We start from the raw sequence: 15,202 nt of genomic DNA, 5'->3' as shown, positions 1-15,202 counted from the left end.
ATATATCATTGGCGTTAATGACCCGCGTGACCCCAGAGTTACAGGCACGTCTAGGTCCGGCGTTACAGGCACGTCTAGGTCCGGCGTTACGGGAACGTCTAGGTCCGGCGTTACGGGCACATATAGGTACGGCCATGGAGAAACTTCTCTCAAAACAGGGAAGCGGCCTGAGACAACCGGGAATATATCGGGGAAGCGGCCTAAGGCTAGCATAATTCCGATGTCAAATTTAGATCTATCTAGCGAGGCAACTCGTAGAAAGATAAAGTTCTTTAGAGGCGTATTTATGCGAGATCAACTTCCTGACAAACCAAACACTAACGAAACTGGAATAATAAATCTCGACTCAAATACCGGCCCAGGAACACATTGGGTTTCTTACGCAATAAATCAGCGCGAGGTTATTTATTTTGATTCATACGGATTAGCGCCGCCGAAGGAATTTCTCAAATACACATCAAAATTAAAAATTCCGGTTTATTATTCAACATTACCAACACAAACACTAACGGATCCACCGATATGTGGGCCAGAATCACTTAACGTTCTTGAAGCAATTTCACGCGCGGTTGACCCATATCGAAAAACAGTACTTGAATATACGTCAAATAAATATGGTTGGCATTTACGGACGGTCGCTTTATAGGATAAAAAAAGGAACATCAGATATTGATCTATCCAAATACGCAACTAAAAATGACCTTAATAATCTTCTGTCGATGACAGGAATAGATGCTAACAACGTCGCCATCTTTCAAGATCAACATGGGAAATTACGAACCAGCAACGTTAAAATAGGCGATATAATCAAGCGGGCTGAATACGACGCTCACGTAAAAGAATTTAACAACATCAAGAAAATTAGCGAAGACGTTATTGAGTTGAATAATTTGATAACTAATATTAACGCATTGGTACGTAATAAAGTTGATACGTCGGAAATTCGTGATTTTAACGCAAAAATTGACGAAATAAACGTATTAATCCTCGAAATTAACACAAAAATAACCGGAATTAAAAAATCTGTTGATTTATTTGATGGAGTCAACATATTTATTCCCGGAATTATAAATAAAACAAGTCTCGTTAAAATTCCACCAGCAACAACGCCAGATCAAATCATAAATTTAACATTCACAACAATGTCTGGAATTGCAACGTGGACGCCAGAAAATAATACACTCAGGTATAAAGCACCAATTACAGGCCTGTATCAAATATACGTGTTGTCCAAGGTGAGATTTAGAATTATATCTAAAAAATACAAATGGCGACATTCCACTGATAGATTTCTTGGATTTTTAAATATTCCGCTAGAAAAAGACGTCGAAGAAGAACTTGAGTTAGAATCGTTTGATCGTGTAGTAACAACAGAGACCGAATATTGGTGGTGCGCAGAATTCATCGCTGAAATTCCTTCATCATTTAGTTGGACATCAAATTAATAATGTCCGACTACAGATATAATCAGGCGCGTTCATGGCAGGATTCGCTAAAATTATCCGTAGATACATTCTCGGCAAAGGTAAAAAAATATCAACGCAGATTAGTGGCTATCGACGTAGCTGTGTACACGGCAAGCGCAGTCATCGCTGGCGTTGGAATAATATTGTCCGCGATAACAATGATGGCTCCGGTCGTCGTAACTATAGCTGTTTCTGCGTCGACAGCAATAGCTGGTGTTGCTAGCATCATCGCGAAAAAAATATCTTCATGTACGAATGCAAAATTAACATCGTACGTGAATAAACTAAATACTGCAACGATCGCGTATTCAGAATTATCGTCGTTACTCTCTGAAAGTCTCAATGACGGAGTTATATCTGATTATGAATTTTCATTAATGTTAAAGGTTGTCGATGTTAATAATGTCGGAGTTATCGCAGATTGCAACAAATACAACCCCGCCAACAACGACAATGATCTCGGCAAGCTCCACTAAGCCAGAATTTAGCATTAATTTTCCAACGCCAATACCTGTGAGCGAGATTATGCTACTGCAATTACGTGTTTATTATAGTTGGCCTAATGTTAGATCGGAATCATTCGGAGGATTATTATCGAATAACATGATAGTTTTCGCTAACAAAAATAAACCCAGTACCGATGGTACTCCCGGCACTCCGGACTGGATCACAGTTGGATTACCAACAGGTAGTTATGAGATCGAACAAATTAACGATGAAATTATCTATAAGATAATAAATGTGACCGGTGATAAAGAACCGGGAATAAAAATATCCGTGCATGAACCAACATTGACGTCGATGATTGAGTTAAAATCACCGTATATCGTCGATATTTATAAATCTTCGGTCAGATCCATACTAGGTTGGCCTGAAAATGTGCCGCCTCCTCCTCCGGATCAACCAGTACCTAAAAAATCTGATTACGTCAGCGACAAGGGAAATTATCACGGAATTATTCCAACACACAAGGAAGAGATAAATAAACTTAAAACCTACAATTTTGCGGCTATTATAATACCAAGCGAGGAGGTGGAGCAGGGGGGAAAGGAAGGGTATCGTTTCACTTTCTTTGGTAGCGGAGAATTAGCCCCAAATGAAGGTTATTTCATCAAATGGACCGGAGAACGACTGGATTTGCATATACCCGACGTTACCAGATTTTTTGATGATATTAGTCAAGAACAACTACGATTATTGCGGCAATATTTTCAGGAATGTATTTTTAATACATCAACTTCGTGCGATAAAATTATTTCTCGCGTAGAAATTTTAAATCAACTCGCATCCGACATGGAATATATTAATGAGAGGCTAATTCAGGTTATTTTTAAAAATGCACGAAAAAATTGGAAAACGGGTAAAGAAGAAAAAAAATTGAGAATAACACTGGATCGTGATCTTAGTTATATATTCATGGATAACCACAAACTAACCGATGCAACGCTAGCAAATTTTAAATTCCCGGGTTATAATGTACCTAATATGAAAAAATCCGTCACTGACGTCGTTGATGAGTTATTTCCACAATTACACGACGCGTGGAGAAAAAAATTACCACCAAATCTAAGTATACTTAAGCACGACAATGATCCATCGGGGCTAGGAAGGCATATTTCACCAGGCATCGTGAATATCTCCGACGTTGTCGCAGTTAATCTCCACGCGGATATTATCGACGGAAGTTATATCGTTGACGCAGATGTATCAGCGCGGGTTCAGCAGGGATATGTTCTATATTCATTCTCGCCAACAACACCACCAGGGTCTTTGATCGTAAAAGAACCAGTCAATTTATTTTACCTGCGATGTCATAATCGATTATTGTCGAGAATTAATTTCAAATTAACAAATCAATCCGGAAATTTACTTGATATTCGCGGAGAAACACTAAGTATAAATTTGTTAGTAAAATCTTGAACCTGTACGTAGAAAATAAAACACAAAAAAACCCGGATAAAATACAATAAAAAAGTCAAATTTATTTTTTTTTTAATTCTCAGAATTATCAACTAATTTTTTTAGTTGTCTGGCGCGAGTACCAATAATTTTTCTTGATTCATATTCTTCAGATAGCTCTGATCTGATTGTTTCAACGGCCGTAGATAGCGCAACAAAATCCTTGATTTGTGCCTCATCGACGGAAGCCAACGACTGATACATCGCTGATTGAATATTCTTTATGAATTTATATTCTGACGGCAGGACGTATCTGTGATCGATTTTATTCTGAGCGAGAATTTCATATTCGGACATAATTTTATCTGTATCTAGATTTTCATGTAAATTTATGTTTTTATTTTTCAAATCCTCGATAGCGTCGATCATAATTGTAATATTTTCCTCGTTCATATTATAATACTGAATCTTCAATAAGTTTTTTCGTCAATTACTAAAACATAAGAGAATTCGATCCATGCGTCAACGCTATAAGAAAATGTCGATTTATATATTTTTTCTGCAGCTCGTCGAACTGACGCCGAATTAATACCAAAATATGTACCCGCGGCTGTCATTGATGTAAATATCATTTCCTCGCTAGTATGTAAATTTACTGATTTAACCATCCTAGATACCCTGCGCCCGCCGGTATTACCGCGTGAGCTATTTTCACTAGAAGTAATCGCCTGAAGATTAGATAATTTATTATTCGAGGGATTTCCATCAATATGGTCGATTACAAGTCCATCTTTGATGAGTCCGTGGAAACATTCGTGGATGAACCTGTGATTGTAATAACATTTTTTCTCCTTATTAACCGTAAAATGAAGATAACCAAATTTATCGACATTACCAACAGGATTTTTTGTCTTGATGTTTCTGATAATACCATCCTGAGATGCTTCGTAGCCATCAATTGTCGCGTGAGTCATGAATATTGGATTCATATATGATATTCTGTTCGTTTAAATTATTATTCGTTTGAAATCTATTAATATAATCCTCTTCGCATGTTATTATGTCATTGACCGATTTTTTATCGTAATGTTTTTTTAAATCTCGATAGCGTTTACCACCACACTTTATGCATAATCGAGTCTTTCCTCGCGTTCCAACCTGGCATTTCATGCAGCGCTGCGGTCCTGAATTTCCCCGTCGAACGGATTGCATATGAGCGCCACAATATTCTTTCTTGCACAATTTATCACAATAATTTACCTCGCCGACTGGAAGCCATTTACATTGGTTCATTATTATTTAAATATTCGTCTAAATAATAATGAAATTATTTGACCTTGACGAAGCTGAATATGAGATTTCTGAAGCTAATCAAGCCAAGAAGGAATTTTTCGAAGATGGAGCAGCTCATGTATGGTCGACCTGGAAAACAAATCTCATTGACAATACGATGACGATCGAGCGGGCCAGGGAAATAACCGACTACATTAAGAAAAATCATCCTAATGAGAAATTTATATTCGGAATAAAGTTTATTGTGCAAATGCCGAATGGCGTGTGGATTATTCGTGATAAACGAGATCCTGTCATTGGAGGAAAAAAAATGTTATTCTCGATGCGCATAGCCGTCCCGGATTATTATTAGGTATTGATAAGCCATATTACGTTAAAGCCTATCCGGTTAGCGCCGTAGTTTATGGAATTTATCCGCTAAATAAACCGGACGTGAAGAAATTACCTCCTATGAAAAAATCTTCGGTGATAAATTGTGTTGCAGAGCGCGTGATAGAGCATATGAAAAACTCAAAACGCGGGTCGGGTTTGGCTGAATTGAGATTATCAAAGATAAATATATGGGCTGGGACTGTTATTGATGGTGCGTCGGTTGAAGATGTAGCTGCGTTATCAAGAAAATTAAAATTTCCTATTGCGGTCAAGACATTATCGGGTGAAATTTTATATGATTCGCCGTATAAATCTCGCGGATCATCGATAGTGATTGTCAATCATAATTCCCATGCATGGTCAAGCGCGGTGACGATATTTCCACGGGCGCGTACGGTTAAATTCTTTCCCCAAGAAAATTCCTTGAATATATTTAAATTTATTAGCGAATTAAGTAAATCAGATCCAATTTCAATATGGTTATTCTCGAGCGAGGAAAAATATGACCAATTTGTTCTGCCACGAGGCGATATTTACAGGAATAAATCTCTCCATGATTCAATGAGCGAATTAGCGCATAAATACTCGACAAATCCCGAACAATTATTAACGAGTTGTTTTACTATTCCGTCCGTTGCTGCTCACGCTGCTAGAGAAAGAAACTCATGGAAGCCAACGCGAGGTGAATTTCTCAAGGATGTGCAAATGAGTTGCGTTGAATATGGTCATGGGGGATTATGGAACACTAAATATGATTTTACGAATGATATGATATCCATCGACATGTCCGCGTGTTATCCAGGAAGTTTTCTAGGATATGGCGACTGTGCTGAATATTTTGCTAAATACGGCCATCCTTGTAATGAAATGACTCGAGTTGCAATAAACGGACCGTTACCTAATTTTATTTTGACCGGGTTCGCGCGTGTTACATCGTTCAAATTCGCGGATAATTTACATAAAATCTGTTATATTTGGTTTGGTAGACATTTTTCACAACGACACTGGGTTCATACAGCTTTGCTGCAATATATGCTAGACTCAGCGATGTTAACAAAATTAACGGTCAGTGAAGCAATTATCTCGTATAAAAAACAAACTGTGGTGTGGCTGCCAACAGATTGTGATAACGCTAAAGATGTTGGAAGAAAAATAATAGGTAAATTTACTCAGGGCGGCTCAGTTGATCATAAACGGCGTCATACCAGATTGTTTATGAATGATGCGGAATTAGATTTTATAATCGCAGATACAACATCGAGGGGTGTATTTTGCGACAGAGAGAATATTTTCATCGATGGAACAAAGTTAGGTACCGTAGTTAGTTATCTTGACGGAGAATCGCTTCAATACACGCATTTAAGATCATCAATGTTAGCTTATGTAAGTATAAATTTACTTTCGATGATAAATAAATTCTCAGATATTGCAGTACGAGTAGCGACAGATTCGTTTTACATTGAGGGTAAGTATCTATCATTGGTAGAAAAATATCTTATCGAGGATGGCCCGTGGGGGACCTGGAGAAAAAAAGATGAAGATATTCTCGATTATTGTGAGGACGCGGACGTTGAAGAGTGATGAATTTCATCATGGAGAAATTATGGAGATATCTACGGAAGTTTCTGTAAATGATCCGATTTCTCGGTATAAATTCGTGTATTTGAACGGTCCTGGAGGAAGCGGTAAAACAACACGAGCAATAAAATTATTTTCAAATTCTGGTATGATTGTGCTAACGCCAACGCACAGATTAGCGCGAGAAATGAAACAACGCGGTGTTAAATCTTGCACGTATCATAGTTATTTCAAATATAACGGTGGTGCATGGGACCCCGCGCGGATGGGGGACAAATACATAAATAAAATAATAATAATCGACGAAGTTTGTACAATAAATTTACCTACGTTGAAATTATTTTTATCATGGCTAGCCCAGAAAAATACCGCCGTAATAATGTGCGGAGATCACGGTCAACCAAATCCAATAGATGGTGAATCTCCACATGGATGGCTCAAGAACTTTGTTGATTATTATGAAGAAATTGATGCCGATTACAGATCTACGGATAAATTATTGACGGAATTTAAGAAATTAATTCGACTGCAACCAGATGAAATTCAGTGCGCCGTCATGAGAAAAATAATCAACGAGACATTAATGAATGATTTTCTTGAATTGTGGCATCCTGATCATTTGATCGTGGCTAGCAGAAAAATAATTCGTGATGATCTTCAGGCTAAATTATTTAAGTTGCATTGTGAGAACTTCCCAACGCTGCAGGTACCATTATGTTACAGGCATGCGGATACCAGAAAACAAAACATTGACGTTGATGTTTGTGGAGAAAGTAAAAATTTAGTGTTAAATGATATTGTTCATGTTGATATTAATTTCGTTAATGATATGCTGAATGCAGAAAAATCTCCGTGGAAATTAGGCTACGCAGCAACGATTCATTCTTCTCAGGGATTAACTATAGAAGGCCATGTTTGGATCGTCGATGATAGACTAATGTGGTCAAATTTAGTTTATTTAGCTGTGTCTAGAGTTAGAAAATTATCTCAGCTAGGACGAATTTTACTTAAGTGATTTTGGTGGGAATTGAGTATCATGGGGGATTATTTGTAATTCTTCTCGTGTAAATCCGCGTTGAGGAGCAAGTGAATCTAACGTGTACATGGCCGGCCTTCCGGATGATCTTAACATGGACGATATTTTATGCGAAGTAACGCTCCAATTTGGATCCGTTGCTCTTTTTCGGCCGCCCTAAGCCTCACCTTGTTTATATAGATATCTAACTGTTATACTACCTAATACGGGTTGTACTGAAAAATCTCGCCTTGTTGGTATAGTTGTTTTTGTAATTGCCGTTGCTGGTCTCATCGCTATTGGTCGAGTTATTTCGTTATTTATTTCATTAATTACGCCCGGTAATCGCGATACCCATTCATGAGATCGTTCATCACTAATAAATTCTCGCGCATATTGGTATCCAAATAATCGCTCAGCTAGTGTTTTGTTAAATCGTTCAACGATTGCCTGATCTCGATGAATTCCCGCGTGACCACGTCGAATATTAACGTTATTTTTTTCATGAGCGATGATACCGCACCAAGAAATTCCTTGCCAGGATCAACCTGAAGTAAATTTGGCCATGTTAATGGCGATCGTGAATAGATATTGCTAAATGCATTAGCAACTTCGCTGGCCGTTTTAGTCGCTAATGGTTCCGCTTCTTTGTATCTGCTAGCAATATCGACGACCGTCAGCACATATTTGTACGTTTTTCCGTCAACGGTATCATGGGGAAGAAACATAATATCAGCCTGATGAACTTCATTAGGAACACTAACTTCAAAATGCGCGTAGGGTATTTTCTTAGGCGGAGGAAGATAAATTTGCCATATTGCTTGTTTTGATAACCAAGATGCCGCGACAGGTATTTTTACTTTAGCGGCTTTAGCGAGTTTAGTAATTGCAGATTTTCCTCGCCAAAATCCTCGTGGTGAATAATATATCTCTTCCATTATCTATAACTAGCGCCGAGCATTAATTTACCCTTCATCGCGCCTTTGATGAATGCCGCTGCCGCTTGTTCTCCCAAAGTTTTATTGGGGACCGCGTTTATAGCATGAATAAGTTTTATATCAGCGAGATGTCTTTGTTCTAAATCCCCACTACGATACGCGAGATCATGAATATAACATGCGTCATCGATGGCGTTTACCGGTTCTTCGTTGGGCTTCGGTTGATCATTTTCATCGAGTCTTATATCTAGTCGCGTTCCTGGCCCGCAGTAATTATATCCTGGGACGTGTTTTTCTCTGGAATACTTTGCCCAGGGTAATCCGGGGAACTTTCCGAGAATTGCGGCAATGTCACCTCCGTGAGTTTTTTTAAAATAAATCTAAATTTTTTTGTGCCACATTTGACACATGTGCCTGTAATTGCATTTTTATTGTTGCGCGTTTTAACCTCAGACAGATTCTCAGTTTGTGTGCGCGTACGACATTTTACACAATATTGATCCATAATATATTATATCATGGATGTAATTGATTTTTCGGCCACAAAGAAACGCGAACAAGTAAAACATCACGCGGCATTACCAAATTCGATAAGAATGATAATAATTGGCCCATCCGGATCAGGTAAAACACAGTTATTGTTAAATTTGATAATGAGATGGCTAAAATGGGACAAGTTATATTTAGTTGCACCATCTGTTGACGATCAACGTTGTTATCAGGTCTTGAAGGACTTTAGTGATAATACGTCGGAAATAAGTGAAAATATTATAGAATTTATAACTGATATTGATGAAGCACCATCCGTGGACGATCTCGATGGAGAGAAAAATAACCTGGTCGTATACGATGATGTAATGTTGGACAAACAAGCCAATCCGGCCAGAATATTCTCTCGAGGCCGGCATAAAAACACCGATGTTATTTATGTTACTCAAAGGTATACACAAATTCCCAAAGTAATCAGGGATAATTGTAATGTTTTGGCGGTATTCAACGGCGTAGATACGCACACGTTACGCAATATTCATCAAACATGGTGCAACGGCGACATGGATATAAACGCGTTCAAGAATTTATTTAGTCGTGCTCAGTCAACTCCACATGGATTTATCACGATAAATTTACATGATCCACGATGTAGATATTGAATTGGACTTGACAAGATATTCTAAATTTTGCGCAGAAACAAATTCGCCTGCGCGCTGATGTTTTTATGTATGTACCTAATGCATATGGGGAAAAAATCACATAAATAAGCCCCCGTAGCAGCCTTTGAAAGTGAAAATAAAGGCTTCTACGAAATTATTTATCGTAGGAGGGCTCAATTTGGACAGCGGCCCTGGTCTGTACACCTTCCCTTCTTCACTTTTCAAAAACAATTCGCCTGCGCGCTGATGTTTTTATGTATGTACCTAATGCATATGGGGAAAAAATCACGAAAATAACACCCTGTAGCAGCCCTTAAAAGTGAAAATAAAGGCTTCTACGAAATTATTTATCGTAGGAGGGCTCAATTTGGACGGCGGCCCTGGTCTGTACACCTTCCCTGCTGCTGCATGTTTGTATGTATGTATGTATGCATGCTTGTATGTATGTATGCATGTGTGTATGTATATATAAATGTATGCGCATGTGTGTATGTATGTATGCATGCATGTATGTATGTGTGTGCAAATGTGCATATGTATGAATGTATGTATGCTCTCTTTATTGTCTCTTTTTTTTACACATACAGACACACAGGTAACATATCAGTGGCACAGTTATCTTAGAAACTTGAAGAAAAAGGTATGATGATACTGACTTGAAGATGGCATATATCCTAAAGCAGAGTCCTGCTTATATAATGGCTGAAAGCACCATGTGGTCTTGTACTCTCAAGTTTTATAGTACTTATCTTATACCTGTATGCTATGGTACATGAGACTAATCCCATATAAGGGACATGTAAATCGACAAGACAGTGTTCATACCAGTACTGCATTATAATATGTTGAATGGACCTTGAACTATGATGATTATGAACAACTCAAGAGAAGATATAAAGTTAATTATGAAGGGCCATAACTCTATCCATTATGGAGTTATGAGATCCTACCGATTCTGCTTAAATCACCCTTTTTTATTGCCAGATGGTATATTATAGTTTCAATAATCCTACAATGTAAGATCTCGACCTTGATGTGTATGTTTTGGGCATTGATGTCTTACTGCCCAAATAACAGTGCTATGTAGCGTGTTCCGATGTTGATTAACATTGGAATGATAAGTCAAATTTTCAGGAATATCTCACACACTTGGCAGCCCACATTGGTGCTTTTCTACATATTAAACCTATAATGTTTTAGTCAGACTTTACTTACTCTGACATCTTTTTCCTAATAAATTCAAATTCCCACACAAGCAAATAAAAATGTTTTCAAGTTCTGTTGGCCTACATTTCAGTTGGTTGGTATGCGATGGAAGCAAGGAACACCAAAATTGGATAAAAGGATGATAAGAATCTTGAATGAAACAAAGTTACCTAAACAGTCTTCAATATTAATATATTTTTATTTGTTTCGTTCAAGAAGTATAATTCAACTTAACATGATTTTGGCATTCTTGGCTTCCATCGCTTTCCAGCCAATTAAAATGTAGGCCAATGGAACTTGAAAACAGGACCATTTGCTTGTGCAAAATTTGAATTTATTAGAAAAAAGACAGAGTAAGTAAAGTCTGACTAAAACATTATAACTTTAAGGTGTAGAAAAGTGTCATTATGGGCTGCCAAGTGTGCGAGTTATTCCTGAAAATTTTTCATTATGATGTTAGTTGACATCAAAACACGCTACACAGCGCCATAATTTAGGCAGTAAGAATTCAATGCCTAAAACATAAATATCATGGAAAACATTAATATCATGGTTGAAGTCTTACACTGTAAGACTAAGAGTTCCCAACACCTGAGCAATAGAAAATGTTTCAATAGCACTTGTTGCATTGTTTTAGCAACCTCTGATATTTCCATCATGGGGTAGACAATTATCATTCAAGCATGACAGAAAAAGCAATTTTGATAACAATTTATTGGCAGCTATAAACTGTACTTAATTACACAAAGTTCTATTTCATTTATGACACTTAGAAATTTTCATGATACATTATAAATAAGATACACAAGTTGTTGTTGTGGGGTTTAACGCCATTTTTCAGCACACAATAGGCTATACATGGCGGCCAGTATTAATGGTGGAGGAAGAACCCGGGAAAACACTGGAAAGAACCACCAACCCACGAGAAGCTACTGGCAAGCTTTCTCACATACCCACATTGGCTGAATCCTAGACTTGAACTGCCACAGACAGAGGTGAGATGGCAGTGATCCGTAACGAAGAGCGCTTTAGACCACTCAGCCACTCGGGGCCCAGATACACAAGTACGAAAGTACTTAACAAGCTTGGTATTCCAACATATATATGTCTATATCTATATATGTCCATAATAACAGAATAGATAAAATTGTGTACAGGTGGTATAAACATTCAAATTGATGGATGGCTAGACAAATATAAAGACACTAAACATATAAAAACTGAATTGTCAGTAGCAAAAGGCATATATAGATCACTAAGTAAATACCAAGTTTCAAAGAAATATCTTGAAAGATTTTGAAATTCTGTTCTAGAAAGAAAAGTTTGACAGATGGACACATGTATAAACAAATAAGTAAAAAATATTAAAAATATGAGAATTGAAGAATTGTGAACATCAGAAGGCATATTTATACCACTAGTCTTATTCTTGGATAAATTTCATACAGATATCTATACCACTAGTCTTATACATGAAGAAATTTGAAACAGGTTTTGGAGTCTTGTACCAGAAAAAAAAGTGATGACGAAAGATGAATGGATGCAGAAATGGACAAAAGCACTGAAGAATTGTCACAGCAAAAGGCCTAATATTTGTACCAAGTATCATACAGATATATGGACCACTAGTCCATATATGTATCAGATTTCATACAGATATCTGGACTACTAGTCTAATATATGTATCAAATTTCATACAGATATCTGGACCACTAGTCTAATATATGTATCAGATTTCATACAGATATCTGGACTACTAGTCTAATATATGTATCAGATTTCATACAGATATCTGGACTACTAGTCTAATATATGTACCAAATTTCATACAGATATCTGGACTACTAGTCTAATATATGTATCAAATTTCATACAGATATCTGGACTACTAGTCTAATATAATTATCAGATTTCATACAGATATCTGGACTACTAGTCTAATATATGTATCAAATTTCATACAGATATCTGGACCACTAGTCTAATATATGTATCAAATTTCATACAGATATCTGGACCACTAGTCTAATATATGTATCAGATTTCATACAGATATCTGGACTACTAGTCTAATATATGTACCAACTTTCATACAGATATCTGGACTACTAGTCTAATATAATTATCAGATTTCATACAGATATCAGGACTACTAGTCTAATATAATTATCAGATTTCATACAGATATCTGGACCACTAGTCTAATATAATTATCAGATTTCATACAGATATCAGGACTACTAGTCTAATATATGTACCAACTTTCATACAGATATCTGGACCACTAGTCTAATATAATTATCAGATTTCATACAGACATCTGGACGACTAGTCTAATATAATTATCAAATTTCATACAGATATCTGGACTACTCTCACTATGTACCAAATTTCATACAGATGTCTGGACCACTAGTCTAAAATATGTATCAACTTTCATACAGATGTCTGGACCACTAGTCTAATATATGTAATAACTTTAATAATGATATCTGGACCACTAGTCAATATATGTACTAACTTTCATACTGATATAATCTTAATTGGCTATGTACCAGAAATATGACACAGTAATAGCATAATACATACAAGGGAGATAAAACAAGGCATTACATACAAGGGAGATAAAACAAGGCATTACATATAAGGGAGATAAAACAAGGCATTACATAGAAGGGAGATAAAACAAGGCATTACATACACATTTTTGCAAACTGAATTTGCGGCCATTTTTGTGTCTTCTTCAGAATAATTACTCATAGGCATTACAAAAATGAAATAGATTCTCATACAAATCAAACTGTGTCAGACACAAATATTATTATGGAAGCAGCCAGAGTACTAAACGTTACTGTATATTTACTGTCTGTGATCTTGGGTTGGTTATCAGTTGTTTCAGCATGTTACTGATGTGCTTAGTAGTTTGGAATTTCCAACCGAGGTACCAGACAGTGTATACGCAAGAACCTGTTTGTCATTATACTGCAGTTTTTAGAATTCTGTCATACATTAAATTTAAACATATGACATTTTAAGGTATGTAACTATATTCTTTTGCTTATAAGTCCAATCTAACTGCTAACTACACAGACCCAGATCTGCCATCACATAATGTACCAGCAGACTAAGTCTATGCAGTTTGTTGGAAGTAATCAGTAGAAAATACAACACTTATTCTGATCTGCCAGTGCATTAGCAGATTCATGTCATTGTTATCGGCAGTTGGACATTTTTGGAAAAAATGCAGATTTCTCAGAAGAATTTATATTACCCTCAAGGCCACATCCTCCCATGTCCATGATGTTTGTTGTGATGTTGCCACCATACTGCTTTAAAGGTAACATCATCTTGTCATTATAAGTCAATTAAATACGTATTTATATTACATCCATTCCATATTCTCCAATTCCCATGATGTAAAGGAAATTCTTTGATTGTCTTCCTCTTCATTGCTCTTGTACAGAATTTCATAAGTACAATGAATTTTGACAAGTAAATCTAAATCGAGCTGACTCAGCTATTTCATTAACCCATGCTATATTACTTGTTCACAAGTAAAGTAACCGTTTTCTCTACCTGATTTGAGCTGTCAGGAAGAAAATTTCTGTACCTTGTTCTATAATGACAAAGATTAAGAAATAACTACATTTTTGCAGGATTGATGGTTACAGGTAGGCTTAGCACTGGCCGTTACAGGTAGACTTAGCAGGACTGATGTTTACAGGTAGGCTTAGCACTGGCCAGTTACAGGTAGGCTAATGTCCCATTGACTTGCAATGTTCTACTGCTACTAACAATAGAAGCTAATGAGTAATACATTTTCAATGATTACAGAAAGCCAATATACATGTAGCTTCTCTTAAAAGATCACTCCTCAAAGTGTCTTTTCCCATCCAGATAAAGCATTGACTCTGAAAGAGAAACACAAACATTAGCCGCCATGTGTTATCTTAGCTCTAATGATAATAAAGTACTCTTAACATTGGAAAGAACAAAGGACAGGTATACTTCACTACCATTTATAGACTAATACTTTCATTACATGACTGTAACAACCTTACCTTGATATTACCTGCTAGCTATCATTACATGACTAAACAACCTTACCTTGATATTACTTGCTAGCTATCATTACATGACTATAACAACCTTACCTTGATATTACCTGCTAGCTATCATTACATGACTATAACAACCTTACCTTGATATTACCTGCTAGCTATCATTACATGACTAAACAACCTTACCTTGATATTACTTGCTAGCTATCATTACATGACTATA

The 15,202-nt window shown here is 36.7% G+C and overlaps 1 protein-coding gene across 1 annotated transcript in view; it reads right to left on the bottom strand.

Annotated features, from left to right (window-relative positions):
• Positions 1 to 11,614: 11,614 nt before the first annotated feature.
• The window catches only part of LOC149798639 (acyl-coenzyme A thioesterase 9, mitochondrial-like), an 81,104-nt gene continuing 77,516 nt past the window's right edge, over positions 11,615 to 15,202 (bottom strand). Inside the window, exon 14 of the mRNA XM_089957473.1 lies at positions 11,615 to 14,829. Coding sequence (XP_089813599.1) covers positions 14,786 to 14,829 — 44 coding nt within the window. The 3' untranslated portion in view covers positions 11,615 to 14,785. The remainder of the gene's footprint in view (positions 14,830 to 15,202) is intronic.

This window comes from Sinohyriopsis cumingii, chromosome 5, assembly GCF_028554795.1.
Source record: "Sinohyriopsis cumingii isolate HCF-2022 chromosome 5, ASM2855479v2, whole genome shotgun sequence".
In the NCBI taxonomy this organism is placed as follows: Eukaryota; Metazoa; Mollusca; class Bivalvia; order Unionida; family Unionidae; genus Sinohyriopsis; species Sinohyriopsis cumingii.
This window is presented reverse-complemented; position numbering and strand designations above follow the sequence as displayed.